This window comes from Erpetoichthys calabaricus, chromosome 9, assembly GCF_900747795.2.
Source record: "Erpetoichthys calabaricus chromosome 9, fErpCal1.3, whole genome shotgun sequence".
Classification (NCBI taxonomy): Eukaryota; Metazoa; Chordata; class Cladistia; order Polypteriformes; family Polypteridae; genus Erpetoichthys; species Erpetoichthys calabaricus.
In genome coordinates this window covers 108,319,897-108,339,144 of record NC_041402.2, presented here as the reverse complement: position 1 = coordinate 108,339,144, position 19,248 = coordinate 108,319,897, and the positions used below count along the sequence as shown (strand labels likewise).

General features: G+C 38.7%; 1 protein-coding gene across 1 annotated transcript in view; it reads right to left on the bottom strand.

Annotated features, from left to right (window-relative positions):
• Nucleotides 1-19,248, bottom strand: part of slc7a10a (solute carrier family 7 member 10a) — a 272,071-nt gene that overhangs the window by 15,614 nt on the left and 237,209 nt on the right. Inside the window, exon 9 of the mRNA XM_028810060.2 lies at nt 72-221. Coding sequence (XP_028665893.1) covers nt 72-221 — 150 coding nt within the window. The remainder of the gene's footprint in view (nt 1-71; nt 222-19,248) is intronic.

Below are 19,248 nucleotides of genomic sequence, written 5' to 3'. Positions count from 1 at the left end.
TATTAAAACTATGTACATCAATTCAGGAATTCTGTAGTAGATAATTTTTTATAGTACTACATAACATGTACCTTGATTGGTCTGAAAAGATTGGGCTTTCTCCAACGCAGAACAAGAAGGCCAGCAACAGTTACACCATAGCAGAGGTAGTTGATAAAGGAAAGGTAATTAATAAGTGTGTAGGTTTCTCCAATGAGCATTATGACAATGGTGGCAGTACACTACAAACAGAAAGGAGAAGTTGTTAGTTGGATAAGAGCAAATTCAATCTTGAAGAATTAGGAAAATTAGGAAAGTAAAACTTTCTTAGCTAATTCTAACAGGATAACATGTATAGAATTGTATTTAATAACTTTAATTAATTAACCAGGATAGAGGTATACTGACAATCTTCAGGAGGTTTTCTATTTAAGGCTGTATACCCTTGATGCTCAAATCTCTTTGCTTTTTCATCTGTACTCATGAAAAATTATTTTGCTACCCTTAATTATTATTCACAACATAACACCGTGCAAACTACAAAAATAGAGACATTTCAAACTCTCTCAAGGTCACACATCTAATATAATTTAATTTTTTAGATGCTTTCTGTACAGTTGGGAGATATGCAGTAGCATAAACTTCACTGTTTAGCTACTAGCTACTGACAATGCCCCAAAGGTTTGCACTGATGAATGTTATCAAAAGTATTAAACGACTGATTACTTACATCACCAATGGACTTTACCTTGCCGATAATTTGAATCACATAATCTGACTCTTGTATCCCGATTGTATATGGACAGGCTTTAAATACATTGTTGTGTCACAGGAGGCTGGGGGCCAGACCCAGCCGGAATGCTTGGAAGGACCGGTAGGCAGTGTGTACGTCCCCCAGGCCACGAGGGGGCAACCACCCTGGATAAGGAGGGGACCATGGGGACCGAGCCAGGAGGCTCAAACCTATAGGGGCCTGTGGCCACTGCCAGGGGGTGCCCCAAGCATTGTGGAGCCTGGGAAACCTGCACTTCCACCACACCTGGGAAGGTGGAGGAAGGACCTTCCAGGGACACCTGGAGTGCTTCCGGGTGCAAGGGCAGCACTTCCGCCACACCAGTGCTGCTGGAAGAGCATCATCAAGCACCTGGAGCCCATCCGGGTGGAAATAAAAGGGGCCGCCTCACTCCTGTCAGGAAGCTAGAGTCGGAAACAGGAACAGGACAAAGCTCCCGGGAGGAGAGGAAAGGTGGCCCACAGAGACTGGGACAGAAGCCTGTGAGGAGGGTGATTGATGCTGGGAGCACTGTGTGCTGTGTGAGACTTATTAGCTTTAATAAACATGTGTTTTATAAAGTGTTGGTGTCTGTCTGGTGGTGTTTGGACCCACGTCTCACAATACATGTGTTATATTTACACTCAAAACTTTAAATGCATCTTAAGCAGACAAATACAAATTTAATTAAAATTTCCCTCAAATAAAGCAAATTAGCAGCCTAACAACTTCATTGTTTTAGGGTTCAACATGGGTGAGTGCCAGAGTTCCATACTCTTTATGCATTTTTATTGATAATGAAGCCCCTTGGAAAAAGCCACTTGTGGTATATTATTAAAAGGAGATGAGAGACAAACGATGTTCTATAAGGCTGAAATTTTTACAGCTCTCACCAAAACTCAGGTGTGCTTTGCTCAGTTTGGATATGTGACAAGAGCCGACTGCTGAAATATAATCGAGTTTGGATCACTCAATGAATGTGATGCATTGCTTCACATGTTTTATATTTGTGAAGGATTGTAGTCTCCAGAAAACATCCAAAATACTACAGATGTTCAAAGTTCCAAGTGCCTCCATCTACATACTGTGTATATAATGCAAAGTTGACTGACTCACTCATCAACAACAACACTACTTCCTATTTAGTTAAAAAGTTGAAATTTGGGAGGATGGCACATCTGGGGCACTAGGCATCCATTAAGAAAGGACATTTTGATATATTAATATGTATGGGTAAAACCAACCCCACAATGAAAAAGCTAAATACCCAAAAATCTTAAAAACGGTGACGTTGCAGAAAATAAAACAAAATTAGTCGATATGTGTTTTTTTATTTGTCCATACTTGTTGGTAATAATGCTTTATGAGTGGGTTATTCTTTTATAGCACCTACTTTTTTCTGCTGAGCACTGCAAAGGAAGGGAAGGAATCATGCAGAGAAGTTCTGCTGCTGCTTAATGCCAATGAAGGCTTCTACCAGAAGAGAAACGGAAGGACAAAAGATCTGTGAAACTCAAAGATGACATGATAGGAAGCTACCTTCTTGAGTACATGTATTAGTCCCTAGTTCATAAACTCTTGCACTACGGTGGGATTACAATCAATTCTGAAATGAAGCTACCTTTTTTTACAGGATAAGCTAAAAGGTGAAGTTATATTATATCCCAAACCCTCATTATTCCTACTAATTACCTGTCTGAATTCAGAATAATACAGTTTCCTGTAAAACCGCATTTTTCCCAATGACCATCAACAAAAGTCAAGGTCAGTTACTAGGAAAAGCAAGAATTGACCCTTGACACAGATGTTTTACTCCTAGGCCAAATAAGGCGCTGGATGGATGATATATATCTTAATAAAAAAAAAAAAAGATTGTAAAGAAAAGTATTATCACATAGTACTTCTGACACATCTGATTAACAGCACTATAACCGATGCCCACTGTATTAGGAATTTTTCCAGGCAAAGCCAGGTAATGCAACTAATTAAATATATAATAAAAGCATAAAACTTTAAAATTCTACAATAAAGACACTATTCAACAAATAAAGAATATCCAAGTTATAAAGAGATGTTTTTAGCCTAATAAAAATTTTAATAGTCTAAGTTTTCTCCACCTCCTTCCAGTGAACATGTAGAGAGCATACGTAAATTCACTTTTAAACGATCTAAACACTCTCAGATCATCAGAGATTTTCTGCTTCCTTTGAAGGAGTTTCAAAGATTGTGGTAGGGCCGTATTACTTGAGTTCAGTCTTGGACTCGAATCTGGACTCAAGATGTTTTTTTGATTGTCTTGGATTTTGGGGTATTCTTACCTGAACTTGTCCCAGACTTGGCTGTTGGTCTCATTCATTTTTTTTTTTGTTTTGATCAAGTCCAGTTGCCTTCTTTGAAGTTTTTTCTTTTCCTCCACTGCACACAACCACTAGTCATATCCGTGTCAAGGTACCATTAGCACAGGTCACCGTGCTTCATATTTTTGTGCATTTAGTTCAGGGAAATACACAAAGGTTGGGCTCCAGTGGCTCAAACCCCTAGGTAGCTAGGTAGGCTGCTATCCCACACGGAAATACAACATGGTCTATTATAATTATTGCTATTAATCCCCAAAAAAATCTATAATAAATATTGCTGTGCTAGTTGTGCTTATTTGTATCATGCCCTGATGTACCGTGTTCCCCTGAAAATAAGACCGGGTCTTATATTAATTTTTGCTCCAAAAGATGCACTAGGGCTTATTTTCAGGGGATATCTTGTATTTATTCATGTGCAACAATATACATTTATCCAAATACAGTCATGTCATCTTCTTCTGGAATATCATCATAACTCTCCACATTCAAACCATGAATTCCAGCCTGAATTTCTTGCTACTCCAGCCGCTTTTAGGATCCTCCAGGACCAATGTGCGTGCTTCGATGTTTGATGAATGGTTCAATGCCGACATACAAATATATTCATGTTGACTTTATATTCAGGCGTTGCATATTCCCCAAAGTAATGACACGATAGATTTTAGAAGTCTCAAATAACATCTTCTGTGCCGTCTTTTTTTTTTTTGTACCTTTCAATACCATCAGAATGTATGGCAGCATATTTGAGCCACAGAGAAAAAAAAATGACATAATGAAAATGTCTATTTTATGATTAAAGTGGAAATTTCGGCTTTAAACTCGAAATGTCTATATTTAATCCTGTAGTTTACTTTGTCATTAAAGTAAACTGTCGTAAACGTCATCTTAAAACCGATCCAGTTCTTAATCGCAACGCGATGGATGGATGGATGAATACTATAGTTACACATATGGAGTGGCACGGTGGCAGAGTGGTAGCGCTGCTGTCTCGCAGGGAGTCACGTCCCTTGTGATCCCTGCCTGGAGTTTGCACATTTTCCTGGTGGGTTTCCACAGTGTGCTCAGTTTTCCATTCTAAGACATGAAGGTTTTGAGATTTTGTGAAGCTACAATGATGTTGGTGTACGTGTGTGTTTGTGTTCACCTTGCGATGAGCTGATGCCCTGTTCCAGTGATTTTGTTTCTGTTTTGTGCCGATGCTGCTGGAATGGGCGCATCCCCGGATTGATGGATGTAATTATTAAACATCCTTTTTAGAGATATTGTGGCAAGGTGTCCTCGGAATTTAATGGATGTTTCCGGCTCACGTGTCACATTGCGTGAAGTTTAAAGTTGGCGCCTTACTTTTCTCCTAACGATCTTGACTAGGGCTTATTTTTGGGGTAGGGCTTATATTACAGAGCAGCCTGAAAATCATACTAGGTCTTATTTTTGGAGTAGATCCTATTTTCAGGGAAACACGGTAGCTGGAATGCCATGCTCAACCAGCGCACATTGACATTAAATTATGAGACCAGCTTTTCTAGTTTGTTTCTTAAGGTTTCCGGGCCACTACCCACTATTAGAGATTATAAATGTTTTACATGGCACATAGCGTTTTCTGTCTTTGAGCGGAACTGCATTATGGTAGTTTTCCATGAGTGCAGGTTCAAATGTTGTGAGTAAAAGCATTGCCTTTCAGCCACAACAATACATTTTGGAGAAACTAACAAAACATAGTGGTGGAAAATCATCTTTATGCATATTTAAATGAAAACCTTTAAAATGACCTTAGTTATTTGCTGCTACTTTATGAAATGCTTCCAATCGAGTTCTCATGTGGCTGTGACTGTGGTATAGCACTACATTAACTTCAGAACAATATGGACAAGAACACGCCATTCAACCCAACAAAGCTTGCTAATCCTATCCACTTAATTCTTCAAAAATAACATCAAGTTGAATTTTGAAAGTCCCTAAAGTCCTGCTGTTTAGCAAACTACTTGGTAGCTGATTCAATGTATCCATGCTTCTCTGTGTAAAAAAAAAAAAACTCCCTAACGTTTGTGTTAAATTTACCCTTAACAAGTTTTCAACTGTGTCCACATTTTCTTGATGAAGTCATTTTAAAACAACAGTTTTGAGCCATTGTATTAATTTTATACATAATTTTAAACACTTCAATCATGTATCCTCAATCATGTATCCTCTTAATCTTCTTTGGCTTAAACTGAAAAGGCTTGGCTCTTTTAATTTCTCTTCATAATTCATCCCCTGTAGCCCTGCAACTACCTAGTCACTCTTCTCTGGACTTTTTCAAGCACTGCCATGCCCTTATTGTAGCCTGGAGACCAAAAATTTACACAGTACTCTAGGTTGACTTTCAGACCTCCCATTGTGTATTCAAACCTCATTACTTCCTACGTGTAATACTTTCCATTTACTGACATTAAATTTCATCTGCCACAAATCTGCACATGCCTACTTGCTGCCTGCTCACCCTTTTTATAAAATGGATTAATATTTCTGAATTTTCCCAGTGTGCAGTGACTTTCTAAAAACTTGTCTCAAGGGTTTATATATGTACTTGCTATTCTCTAACTTTAACTTGAGGATAAATATGATCTGGTCCTGGATATTTGTTTGGTTTCAGCTTATTTAATCTAAACAGTACATTTTCTTCCACAATTTCCAAATCATTCAGTATCACCTTAGTATTCCCTTTTACAGGTGGGAGGTTATCTACTTCCTTGCACGTGAAAAACTCAAAAAAATTTGAGTTTAGTGCATCTGTTATTTGATTTAATTTTTTTCAATTCCCCTTTACTATTCCTGATGCACAACACCTCCTCTACTATTCTTTTACTACTAAAAATACTGAAAGAATCTGTTTGGGTCATCTTTCGCTTAATCTGCTATATTCCTCTCTACCTGCCTTTCAGCCTCCAATATCCTTCTTAATGGCTGGCCTCATGTTCCCATATGCCCCACGATTCATTCTGGAGTTACAAATCTTATATACCTTATACAACTGTTTTTTTCATTTGCAGCTTCATTTTCAACTCTTTATTAACCTTGTGGAGAGGTTTTTTTAAGTTTCCTACTAATTCCAAATTTTGGTATGGACCTGTCCTGCATTATATGTAAAGCTTTTTTAAACATGTTTCACTGCTCCTCGACTGTCTCCTCCACACTTAAAAGCTTATCCAAGTCTATCCTACTTGGACTTTGACACATCTGCTCAAAATTTGCCCTACCAAAGTTAAACAACCGTTGTAGTCTTTGAATCTGCACTGTTCCAAAACACTGAGAGCTGTTTTATATTATGGTCACTTGACCCTAGTGGGTCAATCACATCTACACCCTGAGGTCTATCCTGATTATTACAAAATACTAAATCTTCTTCTAAGTTGATCTTCTACTAAGTCTTCCCCTATGTTGGCACTTTAGCATACACTGTTAAAAAACAGTCACTGATTACTTCTAAGTAGTGATGGGCGGAGAGAAGCCTCACGAAGCATCAACACGTTTGAAGCAATTGTGTCGGAAATCACATCGAAGCTTCGAAGCATTTGACACTCACCTCTCTAGTGACACCTCCTGGCCATTTTCATTAACATTACACAAACTTATGATCCAGTTCAATGACGTCTGTTACAACTCTTATTGCTTTTATTTTTTCGCAGCTACAGACTGACAATGAAGAGAAGGGTTCGTCAGCAGCTTCTAGTGTCTGATGTCTAAAAAATATAAATATAACTAACGCCGAAAGGCAGAATGCACTATACGATAGCAAGAGTTAAACAAAATAAGACGCCTCACTCATGGATTCCCGGCTCTTTCAATTAGTATTTACTTTTGCACTGTATCATTATAATCGCTCCTGTTATTAGTATTATAATTAACCCTCATCTTTTCTTGAGATCACATTTAATAGCCTTAAATGTTTTCTTTGGTCTGACTTAATTAAAACGGAGTAGACAGAAAATAAAGGTTTATCCCTGTACTTTGCCATGATATAGGTAAGCACATTTGAGAAAGAAAAGGTGAAATCCTTAAATCACAGATGTTATTATTCGATCAAGTATTAAAATATTTCATTTATTAATACTTTACAATATTTTTTGGAGCTCAAAAGTAACGTGTTCGCTATGAAGAAAAGACGCCGTCAGTGGCTCAATTAACTAAGGTGGTTGCTTTTCAAATTCTGAGCGTAGTGCTAGCCCGAGTTCAATCCGAACTAAAGACTCATAATAATTAAAAAAATAATCTGGAGTAAAATCATTATAACCAATTTGAACTACATAATTTTGAGAGATACTGTGGAAGGATCGCATAAGAGATCTGTTCGGGAATCATCCCCACTTAGAATCGCCATCAAAATGCGATGACTAATTGCATAAGGCAGCTCACGTATTTACATTAATTCATCTTCTATTCATCGCCATTTGACGTCCATGAACCCCTCCATTGAATAAGGTGATAACAAACCCACTGTGATAGATGAGGTTGAATTTGCTCTGCTGCACCAAACATTCAAAGGTGTCAATCCATCAGAGAGGCTGAGAGACACGGCCCAGATCAGTCACCGGCACACAGACACACACGAGATACTCCAAGGTGAGCAGTGCATCGATCAAGTGAGCATTGCACATATCAAGGTCGGCATTAAAGATCCTCTTGAGTGCTGAGGCAACAACAAAAAGCAGCGGGATAAACACATCTGGACCTGCTGCCGAAAAAGGTCCGGACAGGCGATCAGTAAAAAGTTGTCTTAGTCACAGCACAGTGCAATAATAAAACATTTCCTAAAACATATAGTTGTCCAGTCTGTATCATTCCTAAGCAATCTTTCAGTTATAGAGGCGCAATCCCAGTTACTAACACATTTACCGTGTAGCTCTCCCCCCCCACCCCCAACACTCAAAGTAAGAACACATTACACCTTATTAATTTAATATTTAAAAATTTAAACCGCTAAACCCGCCATCAACAACTACAATAACAGTTGAAATCGTCACTCAAATATTTTTTTTTGTTATAGACATAAAACAAGATGCCCATTTCCATTTGATATATCTTTACTAGTGTTCTCGCCTTGCTCGCTCTCGGTCTACGGTGGAATTTGCTGTTAAATGGGAAAAAAAAAGAAAAACAGACTCTTTTGGGTCACAATTCACAATGGGTGGACGTGGGACCCGAACCCACGCAAGCCTTATTATGGAGCAGCAACGCTACTGCTGCACCACTACTGTTTTCAGCAGGGTGGATATATATAATGTATGTTTTTTATGTATGTATGTATGTATGTAATGAAGACAAAAACAATTATATATAGATGTATACTATATGACATACGTTCAGTGTTGCATAAAAACGTTGCATGAGGCGAAGAATGGATATTTATGAGAGTATTATAGTGAGAGATGTGTCGTCACCCGTATTACTAAAGCTCTTCTTTGCAGCATTATGCATTCTACAAGTCGGCATTTGTATGATGTATAATTTATAATTTTATTTTTTGCCACAAAGTATTATCGGGCACAATCATTTAACATGTATGGATCATCCACAAACATTCATTTCAATGGGAATTCTGTCGAGTCTTTGAACTCTGTTGATGCCATATGTACTTCAAATGGCAGACATGCACACTGGAATCGTCAAGCTTGGTTAGAAGCACTGAGCAGACATGCGTACTGAGATTGCATCATGACGGGGCTTTGAAGCCTCAGATATGCGTAGTACTGAGATCATGACGGGGCTCCGAAGCCTCAGACATGCGCACTGTGTTAACTGAGGCTTCGAAGCCTCGAGCAGATTCGAAGCCTCAGACATGCATAGAACTGAGACTGCGTCATGACAGGCTTTGAACGGGGCTTCGAAGCCTCAGACATGCGTAGTACTGAGCTCATGATGGGGCTCCGAAGCCTCAGTCATGCGTAGTACTGAGATTGCGTCATGACGGGTTTCGAGCGGGGCTTTGAAGCCTCAGACATGCGTAGTACTGAGCTCATAATGGGGCTCTGAAGCCTCAGACATGCGTAGTACTGAGCTCATGACGGGGCTCCAAAGCCTCAAACATGCATAGTACTGAGATCATGATGGGGTTCCGAAGCCTCAGACATGCGTAGTACTGAGATCATGACGGGGCTCCGAAGCCTCAAACATGCGTAGTACTTAGATCATGATGGGGTTCCGAAGCCTCAGACATGCGTAGTACTGAGATTGGATCATGATAGGGCTTTGAAGCCTCGAGCAGACATGGTCACTGGTTACTGAATCTTTGTGAAGCCTCAGCACACTCAAAGGCATTGACCTCTATATTTTGAGAGTCTATCTGACACTTAACTCTCTAGTTATATTTTGTAATTTGTATTGACATTAAACACTTCAGTTAATATAGTTAAACTACAATTCAGGTAGTTGCTGAGAAGTAATTATTGTTCTTGTGGATTGCTGTGATTTCCTTTGTCTGATACATAGTGTCAAAGATATATTGTCATATATCAACTTTATATATATAAAAAGATTAGGTAAATCATGCAAACTTTTAATGGAACGCTTAATGTTGTTCAAAACCGTACGTCATATAGTATACATCTATGAATATAATTTTTTCGTCTTCATTAGGAGAATACAACAATGATACTCTCGTGTCAATTAAACCAATTTAACGTGTATATGTCAAACAACATATTTCCACATCCGCTGCAGTAAGAACAGTAGTAGTAGTTCAGTTGTGCGAAGCTCATTAATTATCCCGATTAGGTGGCTCAATGGTATCGCAACTGTCTCTCAGTAAAAACACCGGGGATTTGCGTTGTTGATCCTCCACTTGTGAAAGGTTTTTTTCAATTCCTCCATTTAACAATATTTTCAGCTTGGACAGACAGCGAGTGAATCAAGCTGTCGAGGGAAGGTTGGGCCGCCGCAGTCGGGCAGGGGGCACTCGTCCCTAATTATATTGTGTATGTAAAGAGTTTCACTGTAAAACGTAATAAGCTTCATATTTGTGTGTTTGGAGACCCTGGTGTCGTACTGAATTTGTATTGTAGAAAAACAAACTTCTATGCAGCATGCCTAAATGTGTCTTTTAGTTTCTGATCACTATACGGCACTACCAATTTGAGACAATTCGCTATAAACAGTTTCAGCCAATCAGCGCCTTCTAAACAGGCAGAATGACAGTGTGAACCTTTATTGTAGCGGCGCAGCATCTTCGTTTCAGTCAGTCATTGTCCTGTTAGACTATTTACTGTTAAGTGCTGCTTGAGGTACCGTTTATAGTACAACAGGTAGCCTACGTAGTTCTTAAATTGGTATTGAAATGCACACACAAGTCTCCTAAATTATTTATTGAAATGCCTACATTTACAGTGTCCATTTTAGGAAGTCATAGTTTTTACTAGTTCCCGTTATTAGGAATTATAATTTCTCAGTGTCACATATTATTTGTTACTACTTGCGAGTCCCGTATCATTGAGATTCTGTTTTATATTCTGCATAAGCAAACTTTTTAAAAGGAGTGTTAATTGAACCGACTATAGCAGACTTGACATCATCTTAAAATGACTTTATTGATTTGACATTGACAATTAATCATAAGGTCAAAAATCAAGGAGGATATGAGTTTGCATGGACTTGCTGTTTCTTTTTTTTTGTGACAACGCATCAGTAGAGAGTGCATCACGTTGACAATGCATTCTGTCCTAAATGACAGCGCACACGCTTTTTGATATTTCCTAAAGGCCAATGTGTCTCAATTTGCTCATTAAATATTTTGACAGTGTATTTTAGTGAGAATGATTATAAACATATTACCCATGTTCATTTCCCATGTAGATATGTAACGTTTGGTGAGAATAAATAAAAAGTAACAACACATATAATAGTTATGTTGCATTGTTTATGATTAACAAAATTCATAGTTTATCTGAAATGTTCTACTTATACAGTTGATTTATTCCACTTCTGAAGGTGTACATTGTCGGTATTCTCCATTGCATTTGCCCCCGAGTGTGATGTGTGCCAGTGCAACAGAGGGGTGGCAGACAAGCTCACGTAATGGGTGACAAGGCACATTCTCACCCTGATGCCGAGGCTCTTGTCATGAATATTCCCATCTTGTGCTTTTTCTCATTCTTGCCAGCTTACTATTATTATTGGACACGTATGTAGAGGAAATGTGTGTCTTATTTTATGTCTATGAAAGGAAGGACGGTAAAGGCTTGAATGAAACTGAGTGTTGATGCTTTGGGTAACAAGACAGGTAAGGAGCAGGGAACGTTAAACGTGACAGTGACTGCGGGGGATTGTGTAACTGGAAGATGGTTTAAGAATACAGAAATGACAAAAGCTTAGTCTTTCAATAATTCTATTTACATCAATGATTTACTCTGTTGTTTTGCAGTTTGGAAGATTACTTATTTAACCCCCCCACGCAGCCTTTGATAAGATGCATTCAGAAGGAAAGGATGTTGCTGACAAAGTCAGGTGCTTTTTTGAAAGTTTGGCTCCAGATGTGCTTATCCAGCTGCTCCTTCTTGTCAGTACTTGAGTGATCTTTATGTTCACCTCTGGATGAATTCGCAAAGTTTCTTTACAACTTTTTGTCTCATTAACGCAGAAATCCTGAGGCTTTCCTAAAATTGCAGAAGACATTGTTGATGGCGCTGATTCTGTTTTAAACACAGTTGTGATTAGTTATGCAGCACACGCTTTTACTCACATTGCTTTTTGGAAATCAATAATACAAATCAGCTACAGATCTGGGAATCACTGAATAGTAAAAACGTTTAATGAGAGTGTCTTGCGCATATACTGGTGTAATGACCACGTCGGATTTAGTGAAGCGTTTGTTAGCCTCTCTGGCATGATCGACATGGGGTAGAATAGATTCTGGATTGTTATAATACGTGCTACCTTATGCAAAATATGCTCATTAATTTGTTACAGATTCTAGGTGGACACGATTCCACACCAAGGAAAAAGGTGCCCCATGTAAATCGTACATGATGTTTACAAAATATATTTGTTAACTTTCAGACAAGTACTACTTAACTGTTTTATACAAAATCCTTATTTCAACATATGCGAGCCCCAATTAGGATTTGAACTCAGGTTAGCACACCTTATCACTGTAGCAGGAGCAACTACTTTTACGCTTTGAGCCAAAGCACTTCAGCAGACTAGTGAGTGACCAAATTGACTGCTGACTGCGCCGATATCAATGACGTCATTACGCTAGCGTGTCTCAAAATCACGTGATGGCCGTATTTGAAGCAAGCCTTGAAGCGGTGCTTCGATCTGCAGTGCTTCGAAAGCTCGACGCAGTGTCGAAACCTGAGTATTGAGCGGCCCATCACTACTTCTAAGAACTCCTACTTTTGGGCTTCGCTGTTTGCTAGTTATCCCAGTTAATATTCAGGTAGTTAATGATTCCTATGACTATAATATCCCCCTGTAAACTTGCCTTTTTAATATTACTAAAAAGATGTGCATTGAGATTACTGACTGCAATGGGTACTTTATAACACACTCATAATTAAGTCCTCTTTTCCTAATGCTTTCCAATGTTAAAACGTTAACATTGAAAGATAGACAATTATGGTGTAGGAACTGGTAAATATGAAAGCATGTGACATTTGAAAGAACCAGGGCCAAACAACTAATAAGGTATTTAACAAATCTGTTCATGTTATGCTGGAGAATGTTTTACCTGTATGGCAGATGGCCGGGACCCATGCCCGGCCGGGACGCCCCTGCAGCATATCTTCCGGGGGAGCAATGATGGGAAACCCAGTATCTCCCCTTGGATGCTAGATGGCAGCCTTCCTGGGTTGCAGCGGTGCCTTGGACTCCCCCAGGGCTTCATGGGGGTTGGAGTTTTGTGCAGCCCTGTTGGGTTTTGCAGGAGCAGCCAGGGGTGCTGCAGCTGGGACTCCTGAGCCCGTCTGGGCAGCATATTCGCCACACAAGGAAGTGCAGCCGGGTGTTGGCAATCAAACACCTGGAGCACTTCTGGGTGCCCAATAAAAGGAGTCAGCAACCACCACTCAGTGACCAGAGTCGGGTGGAGGAGGACAAGGTTGCCTGGAGGAGGAGTGGTGGTTCTGGAAGAGAGGAGTGTGGTGTGCTTACTTTGTGTGTTTGTACACTGGGGACTGTGTTGTGCCTGTGGGGTTTATGGGGAAGACGTACCCCACAGGTGAAGAACAATAAAAGTCTTTTATTTTATACGTGCCTCCCGTGTCCATCTGTGCCGGGTCAGGCGTTTATATAGTGCCTTTGTTACACCTGGCTTTCTTAAGTTTACTCAGAATAATATTTTAAAGTAAAAATCACAAGTTATCAGGCATGAGCTAAGGATACATCATAAAGGCTGTTTGCAATCTTCTGAAAAACACCAGTTAGCACTATCTTTTTTTTGACAGACGCTAGTAATCAAACGCATTGCCAAAGTCATTTTATCTTGTAGCATCTTGTAGTACGTCCTCTCTGGAGAACTGCTCACTGGTGACAAGTTGGCACCAATCTTTTAAATCCAATGTTTTATGCAACCAGAGAGAGGATTATTGATTGACCACTGTTAACAGGTCCACCTTTGAGGGTGTAACTACTGATCATAGGATTATTGTTTCCTTCATGTGCAGTAGCAGAAATCTAGCCTTAAAATAAAAAAACTGAACTAGTCTGCGTGACTTTTAATGTTGAAGAGCATCATCACACATGCACTCAAATACTTTGAGGTGGACTCACTCACTTGAGTGCTGTTACATGTGAGCTAATGTGCAAACACAAGTTATGCTGCACAGTTGAATCAAATGCTTAAAATGAGTAGTAATTTTTCTTTTTTTCTTTAAAGCAAATGCATATCCTTGATTAAATATTACCCTGGTATTTAAATGTTTTCATTTTGATTCCAGTTGCCACAGTTCAAAAGCATACATAGTTACTTTCAGGTGACTCTACAAATGTGTCTATGTTTGTGAGTATGTTGTGATAGTGGACTCTCACGTACTGCCATGTAGTCTAAAATGGGATTCTATCTTGTAATTGTTGTTGCTGGCATAGACTCTAATGAAGACAGAATACAGTGGGAGGATTATTATTACTTTTTTATTTAATTTCAACAAAATAATTCATTCTGAGAACTAGTGAAGCATATTTAACACTAGAATCTCTGAATTTGAGAATTTTTTTCATTGTTCCTGACATACACCATGAAGCTCGCTGCTCCTTATCACTGCACTGTTAGCCCAGTGTTGTTTTGCAAATGTGTGGTTTAGCAAAATGCAGCCTATAAACACCCCTCACTCCCCATTCAGTCAGATGAAGGCATCGTCCTGCTGAAATTCTCACAGCTTAAGTCTGTGTCAAAGTGTTTACCTAGCGATGTGTTTGTAAGGAATTATATAGGTAATGAAATACCGTGATTTGAAATACATACATTTCATGCATATTCTGTGTCTACAGTCATCTATGTAAGTATAGAATGACAGAGGAAATGCGAGGCAAGAAATGATGAACACACAGCTAAAACAGAAAATGTTTTCATATGTTTTAGTAATAACTGCATAATTTTGATGTGAAGAGTAGGATGGTGAAGCTCAAATGTCCAAGAAACACTTTTGTAAAATTTTTAACAAAACAAGTATGCTTTTTTCAAGAATAAAACCAAAGATAAAGAAATTGCTCAGTTGACATGTTGATGAAGCCCAACTATCAGTCGGGACAAAGTAAAAGATGTTCACATGCATGTGTTTATGCATTTTATTTTCAACCAGTTGTCAGAGTGGTAATGCTGCTCCCGCACGGGTCCGTGTTGATGGCATAGCGGATAAGATACTGCTTAGCAATGGTGATGCAACAGCTTCAAATTCTGCAACGGCTTTGAGTAGCGAGCTGCTTATTATTATTATCATACAACAAAAACATTCATTTGATGCAAGTATGCAACATCCTGTGTAAATTTATGGTACTTCTAAAGGATGTTACTTTTCCTTGCACACGGACATTCATTTCAACAAGATTTTTTTTATTCAGTTTTATTCATGGATTCTTGAATAAAACTGAATTTAAACAATTTTTTTATTTAGTTTCATTCTTGGACTCTTCAATAATAAAAAAAAATCAATCAAATGACATGTTGGTGTGAATGTCCATGTTTGAGGAAAAGTAACATCCACCACAGACACTGTGGTGTCTTTTTGCTCAACATGATACCAAGAAGAAATGATTGAGCTGCACTTGTGTATGTCCTTTGATCCCTTCAGCACTAACTTTTACAAGTACCATAAATTTATGTCGGCTGTTACAGACCCATCAGTTATATTCTTGAGTAAAAGTACACTTGTTTTGTTATACCTTTTGTGAAAGTATTTATTTGATATTTGGACTTCAGTCTTCACACATTATACACTTCATGTCAGCAATTTGCCAATTATTACTATAACATGAAATAAGTTTCTGTTTTAGCTACGTATTCAACATTTCTTGCCTTGCATTTCTAGTCATCCTACATTTACACATATCGTTGTAGACACAAAACGCACATTTATATGTATATATTCCAAATAACAATATATTATTTACCCTATACAATTCCAGAGACCTGACTCCAGCTATGAGAATTTTGCACCTGACTTAATTTCAGCTACGTCAGTGGGGGATTGGGATAGCAGGCTGCCTGCTGCTTGTGCTGATTGACACATTTGCAAAACAAAGACGCTGAGGAGGAGCTGCAAAGGAATTTAAGGTGGCCTGGAATTACAAGTTTTTTCATAGGCTTCAGGGATTCTAGTGTTAAAGATAAGTGTAACAGTTTTATTGAAGTAACAGTAAATTTAATTGTAGAAAGGCATTACAAAGGAATTACCTGCAATATAAGCATATAATATATTGATGTTCAAAAGACTGCAAAGCGACAATAAATTTAAATTAACAAGGTACTTTTAGCATACTTACACAATGAAATTAGGGACGGGGAAATTTTTGTGGCATGGATTTCTGGACAATTTTATGTGCTTTGTATGTTAGGGGTTCTGTTTAAATGAGTGAAAAGTCATTTTTGATTTTTGGTTCTCTTTTCTTTATATTAATCCTTTTTGTATGGTACAATTCTGAAGGTGTCAAAACCTAAATAAATTTGTAACTAAAAAAAAAAGAAAAATCTGACAACTCCTAGAAATGTAAAATTTTGTTTTGTTATACAGGTATATCTATATATATGTATATATATATATATATATTTTTATATATATGGATAAGCATTATTCCTACATCTTTCACTTGTTATTTATAAAGTATAAAATTCATTCAATAAAAATGTATAAAAAAGCACAGTTTTTGGTGAGTTAAAAATTAACAATAGAATTGTATCAATATGGGTGAATAAAAACATTCACATTAAATTATGAGTGCCCACACAAAAGATGCTGATGATGTGATTAGACATAAAAGTAAGAATTTCACTACACTGTATTAATGGGCTATTAATTATGAACTGAACTATTTGTAGCTGTTTTAATTCTGGTCTGTCACTACAGAATATTTTTATTTTATAGCTGTTAAATTCAATTTTATTATCTCAATAGAGGGCGGCACAGTGGCGCAGTGGGTAGCGCTGCTGCCTCACAGTTGGGAGACCTGGGGACCTGGGTTTGCCTCCCGGGTCCTCCCTGCGTGGAGTTTGCATGTTCTCCCCGTGTCTGCGTGGGTTTCCTCCGGGCGCTCCGGTTTCCTCCCACAGTCCAAAGACATGCAGGTTAGGTGGACTGGCGATTCTAAATTGGCCCTAGTGTGTGCTTGGTGTGTGGGTGTGTTTGTGTGTGTCCTGCGGTGGGTTGGCACCCTGCCTGGGATTGGTTCCTGCCTTGTGCCCTGTGTTGGTTGGGATTGGCTCCAGCAGACCCCCGTGACCCTGTGTTCGGATTCAGCAGCTTGGAAAATGGATGGATGGATGGATGGATGATCTCAATAGAGTTTTATAGCAGGTTTTACAGAGATACCACAACATAACATTAAAAACACATCACACAGAATATAGCATGATACAGCAGCAGATACTTACTGTAAAACATTAGATCAAGCACAAAAATTAAACCAATATTTAGATTTGTCTAATGATTGATTCAAATAACAGTTCACCCTCATAATTTAAGTCCGTGGATGTAAAGTTGAACTTTTTCAGAAGATTAATAGCCATTGGAATGAAGGAACTGGTTGGTTTTTTATTATTGAATTCTTCAGCCTGTGATCTGATTGCAACAACTGGAACTTGGAATGGATTAAAGAATCTTAACAAGTAGACTTTCACAGTTAAAACTCACACAGGACACAGTCATCACAATGCCCTATCAACAAAATGCTTCATTCTTTTCTGGAAAAAGGACCATTTATTTCTATAAAACTGCTAGGCTAAATTAGGTTTTGTAAACATGATGCCTTAAGATAAATGCCAATTTTATTATCTATACTAATTAATAAAAGGCAAAGCCCTCACTGACTGACTGACTGACTGATCACTAATTCTGCAACTTCCCGTGTAGATGGAAGGTTGAAATTTGGCAGGCTGATTCCTTATAGCTTACTTACAAAAGTTAGGAAGGTTTCATTTCGAAATTCAACGTGTAATGGTCATAACTGGAACCTCTTTTTTCACAATATACTGTAATGGACGGCAGCTCGATGGCCGTGGGAGGAGGAGTTGAGTGTCACGTCATCACGCCTCCCACGTAATCATGTGAAAAGACTGTGAACGCAGTAGGGAGGAATGAAGGAGGAGCCGCAAACAGCGAAGAACAAAAAATTCATTATACAATTGAGAAGGGAGCAAAACAATAAGAAGTGAGCGAGTAAAGCATACAAGCATCTTCATAAAGGAAACAAAGCACGGTGTAAAACGTAAGTTTAAATTAAGTTTATAGAAACGCTCCCGCTGCGGATTGCAATAACATATTCGCGAGATAAAAGTTGAATGAGAAGACACGAGGTATAAACGAACCACACGCCGTAGCGCAACGTTAGGGGCTTCACCTCTGGCACTGACGTTCGAGATTCGATTCCCGAGAGCGAATGCAGTGAGTGTGTACGCCTGATGAGTCCAGAATTAGGGAGAAACACGTGTCGAACACTCTTTGCATTATTTGAAAGTAAACTATTAAAACCATTCTATGATCTGCTTCTCGCAACTGAAAGACGGCACATGGCGGATGTTAGCTGACTTGCTGACCGCAACATTAGGGGCTTCAACTCTGCCGCCGCAAACAGCGAAGAACAAAAAATTCATTAAACAATTGAGAAGGGAGCAAAACAATAAGAAGCGAGCGAGTGAACCATACAAGCATCTTCATAAGGGAAACAAAGCACGGTGTAAAACGTAAGTTTAAATTAAGTTTATAGAAACGCTCCCGCTGCGGATTGCAATAACATATTCGCGAGATAAAAGAACGCAGTAGGGAGAAATGAAGGAAGAGCCGCAAACCGCGAAGAACAAAAAATAACAGAAAGAGGGCACGTGGTGGACGTAAGGCGACTCGCTGACAAACCACAAGCGTGACCTGGCAGGTAACCACCCATACAATCAGACTGTGATTCAGAAAACGAATGCCATGAATGTAATTACCACGATCTACATACTGTCAAATAAACGAAACACACGCCGTAGCGCGACAGCTGTGAAAAGGGAGCTTCACAAAAAAACAGATCCTTAACAAATTGTTATTGGTATATTTTCGATCCGTTTAAAAAGGTTTTCTTTTCTTCTTAATAAAAAATTAAAAGCAGTACTTCGCCGCAACAAAGCGCGAGAATTTGGCTATATATATCTGCTTCTCGCAATTAAAAGAGGGCACGTCGATCTACATACAAGGCGAAAGTCTTGCAACATTCAAAGATGATGGTTTGGGATAAGTACACCATGGAACATAAAAGAGCTTATGAAGCCTTGAACCGAAAAAAGCAAGATCTCAGAGATCGTAAAAAAAAAAAAAGGAGGTAATGTCGTTTTAATCGCTGTAGATTTTAGTCAAACATTACCAGTTATTCCACGAGGGAGACCAGCAGATGAACTCAACGCGTGTTTAAAATCCATGCTTCTCCCACGGTCGGTTATATGTCGCGTGTTCTCGGGTAGGTACACCAAAAAATGTATACATT